The sequence below is a fragment of the Carlito syrichta genome, unplaced genomic scaffold (assembly GCF_000164805.1).
Source record: "Carlito syrichta isolate Samal-C Ts95f unplaced genomic scaffold, Tarsius_syrichta-2.0.1 Scaffold314595, whole genome shotgun sequence".
In the NCBI taxonomy this organism is placed as follows: domain Eukaryota; kingdom Metazoa; phylum Chordata; class Mammalia; order Primates; family Tarsiidae; genus Carlito; species Carlito syrichta.
In genome coordinates, this window is record NW_007258691.1 from 780,723 (window position 1) to 797,552 (window position 16,830).

The window sequence follows — 16,830 nt, forward strand, 5'->3', positions numbered from 1 at the left end:
CCTCGGCCTCCCAAAGTGCTGGGATTGCAGGCTGAGCCACCGAGCCCGGCTGTATTATTTCTTTATAGTGAAATTGTTCTTTGGAGTGAAGTTAAAATAATTATAGGTTAAAACAAAATGCAGTTGTAATGATTCATAGCTAAGTTGTTTGACTTTTTTTTTGAAAGCAGGATTATTGAGAGGACAGAAAAGCTCTCACAGGGGAGGGGACCCGAGGGGGTTACCCAGTTGTTTGACTTTTAATATTCATATTAAATACCTAAACTTTGGAAAAATTTTTCTTTTTAAGCAGCAATCAAAGCACATAACTAATAAATCACATCTCAAACGTTTCTTGAATTACTTCTCTTTTGGCTTAGGGCAGTGTAATAAACTTGGAACTTTCTGTCCAGCTTATTTTCTTGAAATGTAAAGTATTGTTCAGTTGCCAATAAGAAGTACGAGTACAGAGTGTTTCTGAGAGAGTGTGCTGTTCACTCCTGTAGTACGTGGAAACTTTTTTCTTTTTTTCTTTTCCTTCCAGAGTGGCACAGAAGAGGGAGGATGCTGTTTCCAAAGAAGTGACTCGAAAACTTTCTGAAGCTGATAATAGAAAGATGTCTCGGAAGGAGAAAGATGAAAGGTTTGACTTTCTCTTTAAAGTGTTTGTGGTAATCAAAAAAGTGTTACTTTGGAGAAAATAAGTTTTTGATTTTTTACAGAAAGAATGTGGGTATTAGATTGTCTGAGGTAAATTTTGGAATTGTAGAAGTAGTTGTAACGGGAATAGTAATAACTGACTTTGGGAGTTTTTATTACTACAAGATATTTTTCTCTGTGTGATACAAGAGTTTATTCCTCTAAAGAGCCCATTGTTATCTTCATTTTATATCTGAGGAAACAAAGGTACAGAAAGCTGGAATGACTTGCCCAAGGTCCTAGACTAGATAGATCCTTGATAAGACACAGGCAGTCTGGCTGGAGAGCTTGTACCTGCTGGAATTGAGGAGGTGGCAGCGCTTTGTCTAGTACTGGCCTTGCCTATAGATAGTTTGTGACCTGGAGCATATCACTGAGCCCTTTGGGTCTGAAGGGCTTACCTTGCACGTCTAGGTCATGGGATTTCCATTCCTGAGCTCCTGAGGGTCAACTAGTGCTTGGTTATCAGCACTGGCTGTGAAAAAGAGAAGAACTGGTCTTGCCTCTTGTGGCCCAAATCTGTGCCACAATTTTTAGTCCCAGCTACTCTTAGAAGGCCTATTAAACAATCTGCCATCTGAGTAGCAACAGTCCCTAAATGATTGAGTAAACATGTGCAGAAGAGTTACTAGATAGTTTAGAGTCTAGTTCTCTTAGATCTTTAGTTTTCATATCAAGTAGATGCTCTGTGGAACAGAATTTTTACCCTTCTTTGCTCTAGAAAGACTTTGTGGGAACTTGTAGTAAGTATTCAACGAACTTGCAATATATAACATTTTTTATATATAATACGTCTTTCTTAAAGTGAATGTAAAGTAATACAATTTTAAAAAACCAGAGCCCACTTCAGAGGAAGAAAAGGTAGGTGGACAAGGCCCTTTGAGTTACTTACAGCAGTTGAGTGCTAAGCTTGCTTTGGAGCTTCCAACAATCAGGGGAAGCATCCGAGGTCACTCAGCTCTCATTGTCTGATGAGAAGCAGCATGCATGTCCTTCTGAAGAGACACTTTCCTGGCACTAGATCTTGGAAAGGCTTTATCAAGTGGATCCTTATTTAAGGGACACTGAGTAACTTAATGAGCGATGTCTTCTCCAGTGGTTTTGGAAAGGCACCAAAACATTATTGAAATGATCACCTCCTATGGATCCTTTATAAAACTGAAGGCACATTCATAAATTATGACAATAAAGACCTTTTGTGAGAAGCATCTTTAATGAGGTCTGGCTGCATAGCTTTCTGATTGCATATTTTTGCATAGGGATGGAGGTTAGAGAATCTAGATTGCTTTTTTAAAAAAACCTTTTTATTGAATTATTATATTCATTAAAGTAGTGCTTCTGGGGTATGTGTCATAGTTACCCAGATTTCAAAATGCTTGTTACAGATCTTAAAGGTTTTGGCTGATAAACGATGTCAGAGATGGCAAATGATTCTTCTCTGCCCACTGCAGACTTGATGATTTGGTCTGGCACTTGCTCTTGATCCTAAAACAGCTCAGAGTCTTTCTCGGTACAGTGTTAAGGTAGTCACTGCTAGTGAATCAGAGTTGAACATGGGAATGAATTTTTTTGCCGTTTGCTGGATAAGGTATTTCAGAATAAGGTGAAGTGGGGTTTTCATGGATATTTATAAAATGCAGAGCATCTGAAGATTATGGAATTTTTCTTCTTGTCATCAGTCAAGATTGGGCTGTTAGTCTTTCTCTCACCAAAGGCACACTGGGTACAATTTTCCCTGGGTCTGTACTCATGATTGACCCTGAGAACTGGGACTAGAGCCTCTCACTGATTGAGATTTAGTATGTTTCTCTCTCAAAGGATAAGTTGGCTTCCAGAGATTTGATCAAGGAAAAGGCTTATCAGCATTTCTTTGCCTGGATACACATCTCTCAAAGCTCTGCAGTGATTTGGAATATGTACTTCATGCCATTTTGAAAGTACTTTAAAATATCCATCCATCCAAGGATGGAAATAAGCAGAGGAGAATGTGAGATTCATTAACATTTGTTCCAGAGTGTGAGTGTTATTTCTTCTTGACTTAGTAGTGATCTGTCATTTCACATTATCTGATTATAACACTTGTTTTTTTGTCTCAACTTTTCTCTTGTTGTGGGAAGCTTTCCCTGCAAAAGTGACTTTTAGGGAAGTATTCTCCCAAGCCAGGTTTCCTACTAGGAAGAAAATGTCTTCTACTGGACAAAACCATTGACAGTAAGGACATTTGGGAGTCCTACATAAAAAACAAAACAAAACAAAAAACAGGATATAGATGGACTAGAAAAAGTTCTGAAGGCTGTCAGACAGGTCTGACTGTGTATACCGATGTAACGCATGGTCCAGTTTCTTTCATCAAAACTGAAGGTGGTTCTGATTCAGGAGTTGACAGAAAAGGAGTTAGGGAAAAGCACTGTGATGTAGGCGGGATAATTTAAGCATGCAGTGCAGAGGTGTGCTAGTAGCCTACTTAAGAAATCTCTCTTCATTGGGTCTGAGTCTTAGAAATAAGCCGGACTCGGTGGCTCAGCCTGTAATCTCAGCACTTAGAGAGTCTGAGGTGAGTGGATTGCTTGAACCCGCGGGTTCGAGACCCACCTGGGCAACTTGGTGAGACCTCATTTCTACAATAAATCAAAAAATGAGCCAGGTGTGGTAGCGCGCGCCTGTAATTCCAGCTACTTGGGAGGCTGAGGCGGAAGGATCGCCGGGGCCCAGCAGGTTGCGACTGCGGTGGCCAGGAGTGGCCACTGCACTCCAGTCTGGGTGGCAGAGTGAGACTCCAACTCAAAAAAAAAAAACAAAGAAATAGAGGCAGTTGGCCTATTGTCTAGCATTAAACCGTGTTGGGACTGTGCATTTTACTGGGCTGATATTTTTATTGATCAGGGTTAGGATGGTATGATGTGTTTCCTCCAACTCCAAGTCATAGAATTTTAAGAAATTTACATTTAAACCTCTGAAATTAGAAGGTTTGTAGTTCATGGCTGCACTTAATGTAACGTCCTTTTCTTCCCTCAAACTTAGAGTAAGTGAAAGCATTATTAAGCTGATGATGTCTGTAGAATCAAGGAAATACGGCATCCATTTGAGACTACAGATTTCTTCTGATGAGGATAAAGATTAAACTTTCATTTAGTTCCTTTACAGCCAAGCCCGTTGACTTTGGATTAGAACACTGGGTGAATAAAATGTATCAGTTACCAATGACTTAAGGGTAAAGCTGTCCTTAGGATGAGGAGGGTGTCGTCTGGCTCCCAAGTAGGGTTACCTTTTGGGGTGACAAAGTGTTTACAATAGTGACCTTCAACCCTTTTGATAATGACCAACAGTAAAAAACAAAAATACAAAAAACATATTTAGCTTTTTGACCAAATACACTCATACATACATGCATGCAAATGTTGCACAAAACAGTAATTACCCTACTGTGTGTGATGCACTCTTGATGTTTTTCTGTTCTTTCTTGTAGTCTCAACCCACTCAGTTAATTTCTGTAGGCATTCGATCCACTCAGTTGAGTCCACATCCCACTAATAGGTCACAACCTACTCTTTTAAAAAGTGCTTTACAAACTTAATTAACCAAGAGGAATAAAGGCTTCCTTATTCACAGGCATCTGGGAACTTCCATTTGCCTGTGGGAAGGGGTGAAAGAAAAGATTGTGCTGGGCTCGGTGGCTCAGCCTGTAATCCCGTGCCTTGGGAGGCTGAGGTGAGTGGATTGCCTGAGCCCACGGGTTCAAAACCCGCCTGGGCAACTTGGTGAGACCTCATCTCTACAACAAATCAAAAAATCAGCCGGGCATGGTAGCGTGTGCCTGTAATTCCAGCTACTCGTAAGGCTAAGGCAGAAGGATCGCTGGAGCCCAGTAGGTCGAGGCTGCAGTGGCTGGGAGCGGCCACTGCACTCCAATCTGGGCGACAGAGTGAGACTCCAAGTAAAAAAAAAAAAAAAGAAAAAAGATTGTTAAAGTACTAGTAAATTAAGATAAAATATCAGGACAAGTACAATAGAATAAATAAAAAGTAAGTTTTACAAACGTTTGAAAATTCTCATAATGGTCAAGCACATTCTTTGTTTAAATAAAGATGGCTAACAGTAGTCTGGTTCTATAAGACACAGCTAGTTTTTGTCATTGGGATTGTCTTCTTAAGGTGTGATATTGAAGACTGACATCTGCAGGCTGTGGAGAGATTCAAGTTCATGGTTCAGCCAAGGGAGTTCTGTCAAGCTGTTGATTGGGGAGTTTGAGTTTTAGGTGACAGCCTGGAGAAAGAAGCTGCTGATCAAACCGTGCCAACTGCAATGAATCAATCCCTTCCTCCATAACCCTTGCTGCCTGGGAAAATGGTAAACATAACCAGCTGCTGTGCTTTTAGCATCAGTAAAGAGAGGGAAATATTTTTTCAGTGGAGAAAGGGGGACAGTTGTGACTAAATTTAATATTAAAAGCACATTCTCACCCTAGAACAGTTAAGGGAAAACTTGTCTTACAATGAATTAGAGCCATGTGGTATTTAACATTTTAAATCATATTTATAAACTTGTTTGACTTGTTTCTGTGTGTTTAGAATCTTGTGGAAGAAGAATGAAGTTGCTGACTATGAAGCGACAACATTTTCCATCTTCTATAACAACACTCTGTTCCTGGTCTTGGTCATTGTGGCTTCCTTCTTTATATTGAAGAACTTCAATCCTACAGTGTATCCTTTTAAAGACTGATTGTCTTTTTTAAAAGTCTTGAAACAGTAGTTCATTTGGTTCCGACTTGTCTGTATATTTTAGTGGAAGGAAAAACTGCTTTGGGAGTCAGTCCATTAAATAGCGCTGACTTGAGGCAATTTTCTGGACATTTAAAATAACAGCTTTTGGTTTGGTTTAAAGTTCTCTTACATTTATAAATTGTGGCTTTTTGATAAACAACAAGTATTTCAAAGCAGTCTTATATATGTGTATATCTGCCTACTTAAAAGTTCCAAAGACCCAAAGCAAACTTGTCTTCTTTGATAGCTCCTGGAATACTAAGCTCCTGTGTCTGCTGTTATTTTTGGGCTTTGGGGTTGGGTGGGTGGCCAGTGCAGTTAAATAGGTACATTCCATAATACCTTAACAGTATTTCAAACTGCTCTTAAATTGAGCTTTTGGGCAGGAATCAGTCTTCTCTTACTAAGGTAATTTATTAAAGGTGTTAACCAGAAATACACATCCAAACTTTTAACAATTGGATATTATGGCATAATAAAATATCAGATACCCTCCAACTTGTATCTTTTGGGAATACTGGAATGATTGGTTGAAAATGGCATAGTTCTGAAGCTGAAAGTAGCTGTGAACTTTCAACCCTTCTTGCTGCAAGCCATCTGCAGCAAAACACTCATCGACAGGAAAGACTTCTTTTTCCTTTGCTCTGAGGAAAAAAGGAAAACAAGTCTCTCTTCCCTGTGTTCTCTGATCACCTCTTCTCATGAAGGTTAAATGGAATTCACAAGTGTTCTTTGTGATCATGTGTTCTAGGTTTCTAAGTGTTTTCTTTTTAAAATTAGAACACATTTCCTGTGAATGTTTTTCATTTTTTATGATCTTCTGTCTTGTAAATTGTGCTGCAGACGATGGGGCCCTACATCATCATGAAAATACCAGGTATCAGGAAGGGAATGCCATATTCCAAGGAGATGGGCTCTTTTTATGTTGTTGGAAAACTAATTTTGAGTTAATTTCCTTAACATTAAATTCCTACAGGAACTACATTTTGTCCATAAGTGCTTCATCAGGACTCATCGCCCTCCTGTCTACTGGCTCCAAGTAGATAGACCATTAGACCATGGCAGCTTCTCCTGGCTTACGTTGATGGGTGGCCTGTGGTGTATGGGCAGGCAGCAGGGTGGTCAGAGTGGAAGACACAAGATGTTTTTATAGTCTGGAGCTTGAGGGTTTAAAAAATCAACAGAATGTAATTCAGCATTTGTTTATTGGCTCTTTTTGACAGATTGTTGAAATTAAATGAATTGAAAGGGAAACTCAGAGTACCAGGACATTTATTAAAAGGAAAAAGAATGTCTTGCAATATGCTATAATCACAAGAGGAGAAAATAACTTGTTTCCTTGATCTGTCAGAGGTCACAGTAACCTGGGCCGAGCTGTTATTATTTATAATAGTAGCAAGACGTTAATAACTTGTTCTCTATGTTCCAAGCACAATATTCCAACTTTTTGAACCATAAATATCAGAATGAATCCTCTTCCCAGGGGATTGAATAGAAAGCTTAATGTTTATAAGTCTCTGGATTTGTGATTTAAAATAACACAAAATTAGCATGATTTCTTCAACTTGGGGAAGAAAAACTTGTGGAAAAGTACCTCCCCCCCCTTTAAAAAAAAAAAAAAAATAAAGGCAGCCAAGTTAGTAACCTAAAAATAGTGCCCAGGCATATGAGAGTTATTCTGCGGGGTTAAAGCACACACTGTTCAGCTGGATGGCTTTGGCCCTGGGCAGCCAGGGAGGTCAACTTGACCCTGCCATGTTGGTTTAACTTACTAAGACACAGGAATCATTGTTTTCCAAGGTTTCACACCACTGGTGAATGTTAACTAAGAGAGAGAACCTCTTTCCTGAGTATTGACATGTAAAATACCAAAGTAATTTTTATGATCTTAGTTCTGGAATTCTAAGAACTCTCCAAGGAATTTACAGTGACTTTAGTGCTTGTCAGCATTTTTCCTTCAGGACTTTTGACCCTTTAGTTCCTCGGTTCCCATCGATTGTGAACAAAATATTGATCTCTTCAGCTCTTGTAGGTTGAGCAGAGTGCAATCTCTTGCATTTTTCTTACTAGTATGTGTACAGATATTATTTCCCTAGTGTGCCATGACTTGAACAAGCTTGGGCAGCTCGTTTTTAACCATGTCACCTAAAAGGCGGTGGAATCACAGGGGGTAGTGGTTTTATATGCCATTAACTTTTGACCACATCCAGTAACTTCCTACAAACAGTGCCTCAAAGGAAATATTTTTCTAATATTTAGTTTCTACTTCTAATTTAAGATGAATGTTATAAGTGTTACTAGTTTTATTTATGACCTTATGAAGTTACTCATCTACTTCCATGCTGTTGATGTGTTGGTGGGCTGCATCTGAGAACTGAGAAGGAAAGTAGGAGTGTATTTTCATAGTGACCCATATCATCATTGTGTGCGGTTCAGGATTCCATTTCCTCATTGCTTTATATGTTTGCAGTTCTGTACTTCTCTCTGGTACATTGTTAAGTGCTATCACTAGATAATGTGGAGTGAATAGGGAAGTCAGAAGAGATTCACTGCAGGGTACAGTTGGGTAACACGTAAGAGGTTTATTTATTTTATTTTTTTTTTAACTTTACTATTTTTTAAAAAGCCAGTCAGTAGTTTGACTGGATGTATGGAGTCTGTGTATCAAATGCATTTGCTTATTTGACAGAATGATTATATGATAAACCATCAGTGTCTACTATTTACCAGAGCCCCAGTATCTTTTTAGGTTGCTGGTGGAAACTTGCCACTAGATGGCAGTGCCTATATAGACGGGGAAAATCACCACCTATCTTGGTACAATCCAGTGTAGTTTAGATGGGTGGTGACATGGGGCTGTCAGCTTAATATTCTTAATGGAACTTCTCTTGAATTAATAAACTGAAAATTTGTAGGAAAGTCAGTAAGCAAAATTTGTTTCCTGAGTTTTTCTGCAGCACTCTATTTTCAATCCTGATAATGTTTTCTAACTTTCTACACTTTTGGATCAATTTCTGTGCATAAGATTATAAGGCAGATACTCACAGCTCAGCAGTTTTCATTAGGGATTTACTGTACCAGTACTTTACTATCAGGAATTGAGCAGAACCTGTTCCCCAGTGCTCTCCCACCATCTGAAAGAGCTATGTGTCACCTAGAATTATGGTACGCTCAGTCTGATGTAGAGAGTAAAAACTTGTTGGAAAAGTTTTATCTTAAAAAGACCTCGTACCCAACACAGTAAATAAAAGGGATTCTGCTGTAGTTGGCATTCAAAGTGATTAAATTTCTTTTTTCATACTCGTGATAAGTAGCAGCTTAAAAGCATCAACTTACAACATTTTCATTTACCTATTTTTAGTTTCCTTATTTACAACTTAATAAAAATCTTGGATTGAAACTCTTAGCCAGTAAAAATTTACTACTTGTTCTATTTGGCATATTATTGCAACTTGGAAAGGATAATTTGAAACAAGGTTCAAAGTTAACTGAAATATAGAGATTGAATTTATACTCCTTTCTTGTGAAAGGTCTTGCTTAATTAATATCATTAAACTTTTTTTTTAACTTGTATTTTCCCTAGATTTCTTTGTAAGAATCGTGTGAATAAGTAGAATAAGTACATCATCAATTTCCGACACATATACATTACATTTTTGTACTTGCTGATCAAATGTCTGTGAGGCGGTGACAGGCACAGAGCAGTGCAGTACAGGACAGGTGTCAGGCCTCTGTCAGACTGCTTTCCTGCCTGTTTCTGTGTTTTCGGTGTGCATGCCAGTCATTGCTGCTTCTGGAGACACTCAGAAAGGATACATATATGGGTACATGGATGGTGAAAACCAGTTTACAGATGTATCAGGGTTTGTAAGGGGTTTGCTCACCTCCTTGACTCCCAGGCAAGGGAATTAATGGGAGATTATGAGGACCTTGAGAGACTGCTTTAGAAGTTAGACACTAACTTCTCGTTGGTCTTTATGAGTTTTTATTGCCTCTCTTCTCTGACTTCTCCCTCTTGTCTGATCTCTGAATTTGGGTTCATACCTGTTTTTTAAAAATTCTCGCACACAATTGACTTCTGTATAAAACTTTAAAGCTTAAATAGAAAAAAAGCACTTGAGAAGGACTGTACTGGAATGCAAAATGCTTGGGTTCCAGTCCTGGTTCTGCTATCAGCCAACAGTGTAGGTTCGGGCATGTTCTTCTGATCTGCCAAGCCCACTTTCCTTGTTTGTCAAAGAAGCATGGCTTTGCAGATGCCTCAGCTTCCTTCAGGCTCTGACATTGCCTCAAGACTTTGGCACTCTTCATGAAGATGAAGTGACAGTTCCTAAAGTGGGAAGCCAGGCGCAGGATTTCTAGTTTGCATTTCCCCTGCCCAGGATTTCCATGTGGGGATGACTGGTATCTGGGTTACCCCTTGTAGTAACCCATTCTCTGCCGGGGTATGCTTTTCAGAAGAGAAAGGAAAAAGAGAGTGCATGGAAATTTTTCTTAAGGACGTAATTATGAAATGTATTTTCTAGTATATTTACCATGACTGGTGACATGCATATAAAAAATCCGGCTGTTCCCATGGCTAAATCATAGTGTTTATATTTGGTTTTGATTTGCAGCTTTAGCCTTAGTGCAGAGTATTCTAAAATCCAATGAGAAATGATATCATCTAGTAACTAATTTCCATTAATGAGAGCGAAAAAAGCTTGGCTGGCATTGTAAGTCTCAGTCTTTTGATCACTGCTATTTGTGTTACGTATGCAGTGCAGCTTAGCTGTCAGTATGACTTTTATTTAGATGATTATTGCCTGTTTTATGGCCATACCATATTGTACATGTGTGTATCTAATATATAGGAAAAATACACTTATGCCTCATAGTGAAAGATCAGACAAAAACTTGTGAGATTGAATGCACAAAATGCTTTTATTATTCTAAGCAATAAATCAGTTAAATCGCATTTCCCATTAGACAGCACACTCGCTCGTTTACACATACAGTGATTCACTGAATTGAATACACAGTGAATAGCTGAAAAAATGATCCATTTCCACCATTACTCTGATACTTGGGCAAAAAATCCAAAATCCCTATTAGAATACAGGTAGTAAGTAACCAAAATGAAAATTTGTTGGCTTTTCCCACTAACATTTTAAGAGTTAGAACTTAACCATGAAATACATATCTAGAAATGATGACAGAAAGTAGCATATTCTGTAAATTTCAAAGTGATCTCCATAGGGGGAGCCTGCTGACCAGAAAGTTATTAGAGTCTTTACATCCTCAGATGCTCCAATACAGTTAAAGGACCATCCCCACCCCCCAAAAGGGAAGAAAAACATGTTTTCTCCCTTTTTACAGGTACCAGTACACAATATATTCTCACAGTTTTTCTCAAGTGGGATATTCATGAGGGTATATAGCCAATGGTGGCAGGGATAGCTAGACCTCAGATTCTGAGTACACCAAGGCTAAGCCCCTTGAATCCATGCAGGGGACTTTCATGCATATAGTTGAGTGCATATAATGTTACTATAGGATCAGAAAGTTCTTTGAACAGTTTTCTTTCACCAGGCAAGTCCATTCACCCAGCATATTCTGAATCATGTCGTAGTGTTCCTCACAAAGCCTGTTGATTGACTTTCATATTAACAACTCCTTCAAAATACCAAGTGTTAGATTGTAAAACCCCAGCACTATTAAACAGTGAACATTCACCTTTCTGGGTATTTTACAAGTTTACTAACAAAACTGAGTGTGTGTCTATTTATTTTTGAAGCTCAAGTATTTGAACTTGCAGAAGTTGTGCCTAGCAGTTGAGAGTAGAAAGCAGGTTTTAATAAAATGTAGTAAAAAATGAACACTTAATTGCAGATACGTTGCATTTTATTCAAAGCTCAGTTTCCATAGCAAAGTAACTGTCTCTTTAGCAAACTAGCCATGACATCTCTAGTTAAAGATTATTCATCCCTTACCATCTCCACATGTAAATGGACATAACATTATTAGAATCCTAAGAGACATCCTGCATAAATGCTTGTATGTACAGGGCCATCTTGGGGCCAAGCAACAGCAACTATTTGAAAGTTATATAAAGCAAATGCCTAGAAGTTTTAGTTTTGTTTAATGACAAGTGAAACAAAAATGATCGTGAAAATAGGCAAAAAAAAGTAAAATTCTAATTATTCTCCCTAGCAAGACTTTTGAGTGAAGATATCCTACTCTATTTCTTACACAATTCACATTGCATCTGTGGATTTTGAAAAAATATATCTGTACAGCCTTCTCTGAGTTACCAAATGCCCGAAGGCAGATTCTCTTTCCCCCCACATTCTTCTCATCGCCTGTGTGTGAGGTGCATGAAGCGATGCAAGAACAGGCGACTCCAGCCCCAGATAAGAAAATAGAATGGATTTTCTTGGTTGTGAGTTTTCAGATGTGCACAGTGGTAGTGACAGCAGACACCTCAAAGAATCCAGGGACACTAGAGGCTGAGCAGCAGGCTGCTAAGTGACTCGAAAGACTGGCTAGGAACTGAACCGTTCTGTGCTGGGCACAAGCTGCTATTGGAACCATACAGCTTCTGGCTCATGCATTGCCTTAGGACCTGTAGTCCTTCTTGCTGTAGGGCTTGTTGCGCAGGATGTTGTCAATCTCATTGACCACGTGAGATGTCATCTTTGGGAGAACCTGAGAGTGGGAGGAGAAGTACAAAAGGATTCTTTAGTCCAGTTGAGCATTTTTTTGTGCTCTACATCAAGCAAAGACATCTAAACTTGTATACATTCATAAAAGGCTGGATTGTAAGCTCCCTACCACACTGTGAACTTGGGAGCTTTGTTGACTGCATAAATGAAGGCATAAGGCATGTATGAAGGCTTGTAGAAACAGAGCTGCGCTATCCAATAGAAAGGTAATGTCAGCCACATTTGTGATTTTAAGTTTTCTAGTGGCTACTTAAAAAAGCAAAAAGAGGCCAGGCGCAGTGGCTAACAGCTATAATCCCAGCACTTTGGGAGACTGAGATGAGAGGATTACCCGAGCCCACAGGTTCGAGACCAGCCTGGGCAACTTGACACAACCTCATCTCTACAATAAATCAAAAAATAAGCTGGGTGTGGTGGCATGGGCCTGTGGTTCCAGCTATTTGGAAGACTGAGGCAGAAGGATCACCTGAGCCTAGCAGATTGGGGCTGCAGTGTGGGTGATTGTGCCACTGCACTCCAGCCTGAACGACAGAGTGAAACTCCAACTCAAAAAAAAAAAAGGGTGTCAGGTGCCTGTGGGATACACACCTAGAAATAGGACTGGGCAGCTGTGGCACTTAGTTGCAGGAGGCCCAGAGTTTAGGATGTGTGAGTCATTTGCAGGATGTGCTGATTTCTGAAGCCCGGGGTAGGCATGAGCCAATCTGGGGATAGCTTTTATTATGAGAAGTAGGCCAAGGGCACTCATTACACCATACGACAAGGGACATAGGCAGGCTTTCTCATTGCAATAGTCTGATCCTGTGTGGAGACTGTGGTGTAACAGAATTCTGGCGACTAGTCTGGAGGCTGCAGCCTCGCCCTTCCTTTGCTGTATTCATGTTAGCCACTGTGACCTGTCTTCACTCAAGTGCTAGCCGCAGACACCTCAGGGCTTGACATGATAGTCTGTCCATCCACCCGGCCTGGGAAACTTCTGGTCCTGGCTAATGTTTTCCTACCTGAAGCTAAAGGAGGAATTTGATTTCCCACTGGCTTTGGAATTTTAGAGTGTTTGAGCAGGTCGTATGTTATTTAAAAATGAGATTGTAACAATGAGACCAAAATCTGGAAATTGGATTTTTTGGAAGTTTTGTGTCTACAGTGGATTGGCCACGTGAGGAAAAAATCCTTTATTACACCAAAAGACATTTCTGATAGAAAAGAAATTTAAACAACAAAAAAATGAAACCATAAAAGTACTTGAATAAAACCTAAAATAATAGTGTTGCAAGACTAAAATTTTCAAGAGGAGCCCCATGTAGAATTTTGTATGAAATTACCGAGTTTTTTAATGTTGCCAACTAGCCAACTATTTCGAAACATTCTAAGTGACTACAGGTTTAACAACCCACAGGCTACTGGCTGTGCACATTTGGAGTTCCTCTGCCTGGATTAACTGATGGGGTGAGGGGAGGTCTGGCTGACATTGATGGGCTGGCAGGGTACTAGGGTCCTCCCAGGGTTGGGTCACTGTTGTTCTGGGCCTTGGAGATGGAGGAGGATTTCACCAGGCTGGGGTAGTGGTCACTTTGTAGGCAGAGGACCCCTGTCGTATCTGGAGATCTGAGTGGTTCGGGGGGGGGGGCGGGCTGAAAATTGGGTTCCCAGGAAGTGTGGTGGGGGATGGGCCTGACTCAGAGGAGCCTGGCCTTCTCTGAGTGACTTGATGGGAAGCTCCCGAAGGTTTTTAAGGCTGGTGGGGGAGGGTAGAGGCATTTCTGCCACCTTTTGGGTAGAAGTGAGGAGGATAGGCTCCAGGCAGGTGGTGGTGGGCTTCCCACAGCTGTGGCTTCTTGTCTCCTCTCCCCCTGTCGAGGCCTGATGTATACATGCCCCTCCTGGTTTTACACACCTTAGGCATTCAGCTTCCCTCCAAGCAGCTGCTTTCCTGGCCTACTAGTAAATTTCCTTTCCTTGCCACTGCTGCCTCACCACACTTTCCATCCTTCTGCAGCCAATCCTACCCCTGCTGGGCGTTCCCAAATACCCGGTCTGCTCTTTGCCACGTCACGGGGCCCAGTCACAGTATGTCCAGGGTGGACCCTCCAGTGCTGGGCACGCAGGAGGTAGAGTAGGAGGGGGAGGGGCATGGGGTGAGTGGTGGCCGTCTTGATGCTTGGATGATGTCCCTTTCATAATGGGCAACAGCCCCACCTGCTGCCAGCCACAGCCTTGCCAGTGAGGAGGTGCTTTGGGAGGTAAACGGACTCAAGAACGTTCCCTCTGAGATGTGTCCTTCTCCCTCTACCTGCCTGGCCTGCTGGCCTTGAGAGCCCTGCCCAGGAATGACCTCTTAATGTCACCACCAGGCACCATGCGCTCTTGAGAAGGCAGTGGCCTCCCTGAATGAGCATGACAGGAATCCCCAATTCCGCCCTCTTTCTGCCAAGCCATGCTCTCTCTCTTTCCAGAAACTGTGGAATCCATCCACTTCTCTCCAGTGCTATGGCCACCACTCTGGTCCAAGCCACTGTCGCCTCCCACCTGGACAACTGTCCTTGCCTGTCATTCTGCTTTCCACCCAGCAGCAACGGACATGTAAACATTCAAACAGGAGCTCATCCCCCTTCTTAATTCAGGAGGACTAGACTCTGACCCATGGTGGCCTGTGGGATTTGGCCCCTGCCGGCCTCTCTGCTTCAACACATCTGCTGTCCCCTTTGCTCGCTACAAGTTGGCCACACTGGCCTGAGGATGGCAGTTCCTTCCTACTTCAGGGCCTTCGCACCGCTCTTCCCTGTGCCTAGAATGGGCCGTGTGAAGACATGTAACAAATGGAGGCCCATGATGGCCTCAGAATAGACATCCCAGAGGGGGCTTTTGCAAAGACATGATTTAAAATGGGCCCATCCACTTCTCAGTCTCTATTATAGCATCCTATTTATTTCCTGATAGCCCATTTCACAGCCTGAAGTTATTTTGTGTGTATGTCTGTCACTCCCTTGAAGGTTGGACAATGTCTTTCTTGTTCCCTGTGGTGTCTCCAGTGCTCATTATAGGGTCTCAGAGATCCTGAGGAATGAATGAAGGGATAGATTTCCTAATTCACTCTTTTCCAGCCTGCTGATGAGCACTTTGAAGCAGGGTCCTGTTCTGACTCATCTTAGTCCTTTCTGCCTGGCATGGCACCAAACATAAAATAAGTACTCTAAAGATTTGTGAAATAATCTCTGCTTTAGACTTCAGTGCTTTGTGTATAAACTCCCCTCCTCATCCCAGAGTAGCCTCATCTCTTCCCAGAGCAGATGTCAAAGTAAGAGAGGGTGGAGCGGGATTCATAAGAGGGGGCATTGCCCATGCAGGGACAGGGAACCCCACAAAAGCCAGGAAGGCATTGTGGGGTCAGAGGGTTATTGGAAGAAGAGAAGTGGGGCTGTTACAACACTGCTGCACGGCCCTGAGAAAGGTGGGGGCAGGGACTCCACACCATTTATCCTCCAGCATGTGTTGGAGTCGAGTCTCACTCTGTCTGGGAGAGCAGTGGCACACGCGTAGCTCACCACAGCCTCACCTTCCCCAGGCTTAGGTGATCCTTCTACCTCAACTTCCCGATTGGCTGGGACAACAGGCATGCACCACCACGCCTGGCTAATTTTTTATTTTTGTAGAGACAGGTCTTGTTATGTTGCCTAGACCAGTCTGGAACTCCTGGGCTCAAGTGATCCTCCTGCCTTGGCCTCCCAAAGTGCTGGGGATTACTGGTGTGAGCCACCACACTCGGCCTCTGGGTTTTTAAACATTCCAGGTTTCTTCATGTTTGTCCCCACCTCCATCTGTTTTGTTTTGGGAACAGTCAAGGGGCTTTGTGTTTGTTTCAGGGAAGAAGCTTTGAGGCAATTCTGTTCCCCATGAGCAAGAGGAAACAAGGACAAAACAGACGCCCTTGCCCTTGTCCTTGCCTTACTCAGCAGGTGGTGGCTACAGCAGGAATAGTGGGTAGGAATAGTGGGCTGGATCGTTCCTAGTGCTTTTAACAGGGCCCAGAACGGCAGGCTCAGGACTGGATGTGGCCTTTGGGGAAGGGGAATAGTCACAGATACTGACCCCCAACTCCTCCTTAGATGGTGCTCCCAGGAACACCCTATCTCCTCCCCCTTCCTCTCCTGCACCTGCAGCTCCCCAGAATACTGCAGGAGGCTCCATCCTGTGCCCTGGGCCAACAGCCATCCTCATGGGGGAAGGAGTGGGGATGGGCCTCCTAAATTTGCTTCTCGGGAGACGTGATCCTGGAAATCCAAAGTAGAATTTTACACCCACTTAAAACATGGCAAATATTCATCCAACAGATATTTCTTGAATCTTGGACTAGGGGCCCTATAATAGGCAAAGAACTAGGAAGCCAGTGGAGAAGCAAGAAAGACACAGGCCTCTGATCTCAGGGGACTTATGGTGTAGTAAGGGCGCAGGCAGTTGTGTTATCATAAGTGTTACAATGGGAGAGGGATACAGGATCCTCAGAGAATGGAAAGGAGGGGCTCAGCACACATTAGGTCAGTGATATTAGTGGAAAGAATGAATGAGTATGTGATGCATGTACATTGTTCTATGATTATTACATTTCTTTTTTTCTTTCTTTTTTTTTTGAGTTGGAGTCTCACTCTGTCGCCCAGACTGGAGTGTAGTGGCTGCTCCCAGCCACCGCAGCC

General features: G+C 41.9%; 2 protein-coding genes across 8 annotated transcripts in view; one reads left to right on the plus strand and one right to left on the minus strand.

The window, feature by feature from the left end:
* The window catches only part of SSR3 (signal sequence receptor subunit 3), a 16,067-nt gene extending 7,056 nt beyond the window's left edge, over positions 1-9,011 (plus strand). For both annotated transcript variants that reach the window (XM_008071638.2, XM_021719356.1), the window contains exons 3-5: positions 524-622; positions 5,247-5,378; positions 6,415-9,011. In XM_008071638.2, coding sequence (XP_008069829.1) covers positions 524-622; positions 5,247-5,378; positions 6,415-6,481 — 298 coding nt within the window. In that variant the 3' untranslated portion in view covers positions 6,482-9,011. The remainder of the gene's footprint in view (positions 1-523; positions 623-5,246; positions 5,379-6,414) is intronic.
* Positions 9,012-10,337: 1,326 nt separating this feature from the next.
* Positions 10,338-16,830, minus strand: part of KCNAB1 (potassium voltage-gated channel subfamily A member regulatory beta subunit 1) — a 436,423-nt gene continuing 429,930 nt past the window's right edge. For all 6 annotated transcript variants that reach the window (XM_021719354.1, XM_021719351.1, XM_021719353.1 and 3 more), the window contains one exon: positions 10,338-12,125. In XM_021719354.1, the coding sequence (XP_021575029.1) occupies positions 12,036-12,125 (90 nt within the window). In that variant the 3' untranslated portion in view covers positions 10,338-12,035. The remainder of the gene's footprint in view (positions 12,126-16,830) is intronic.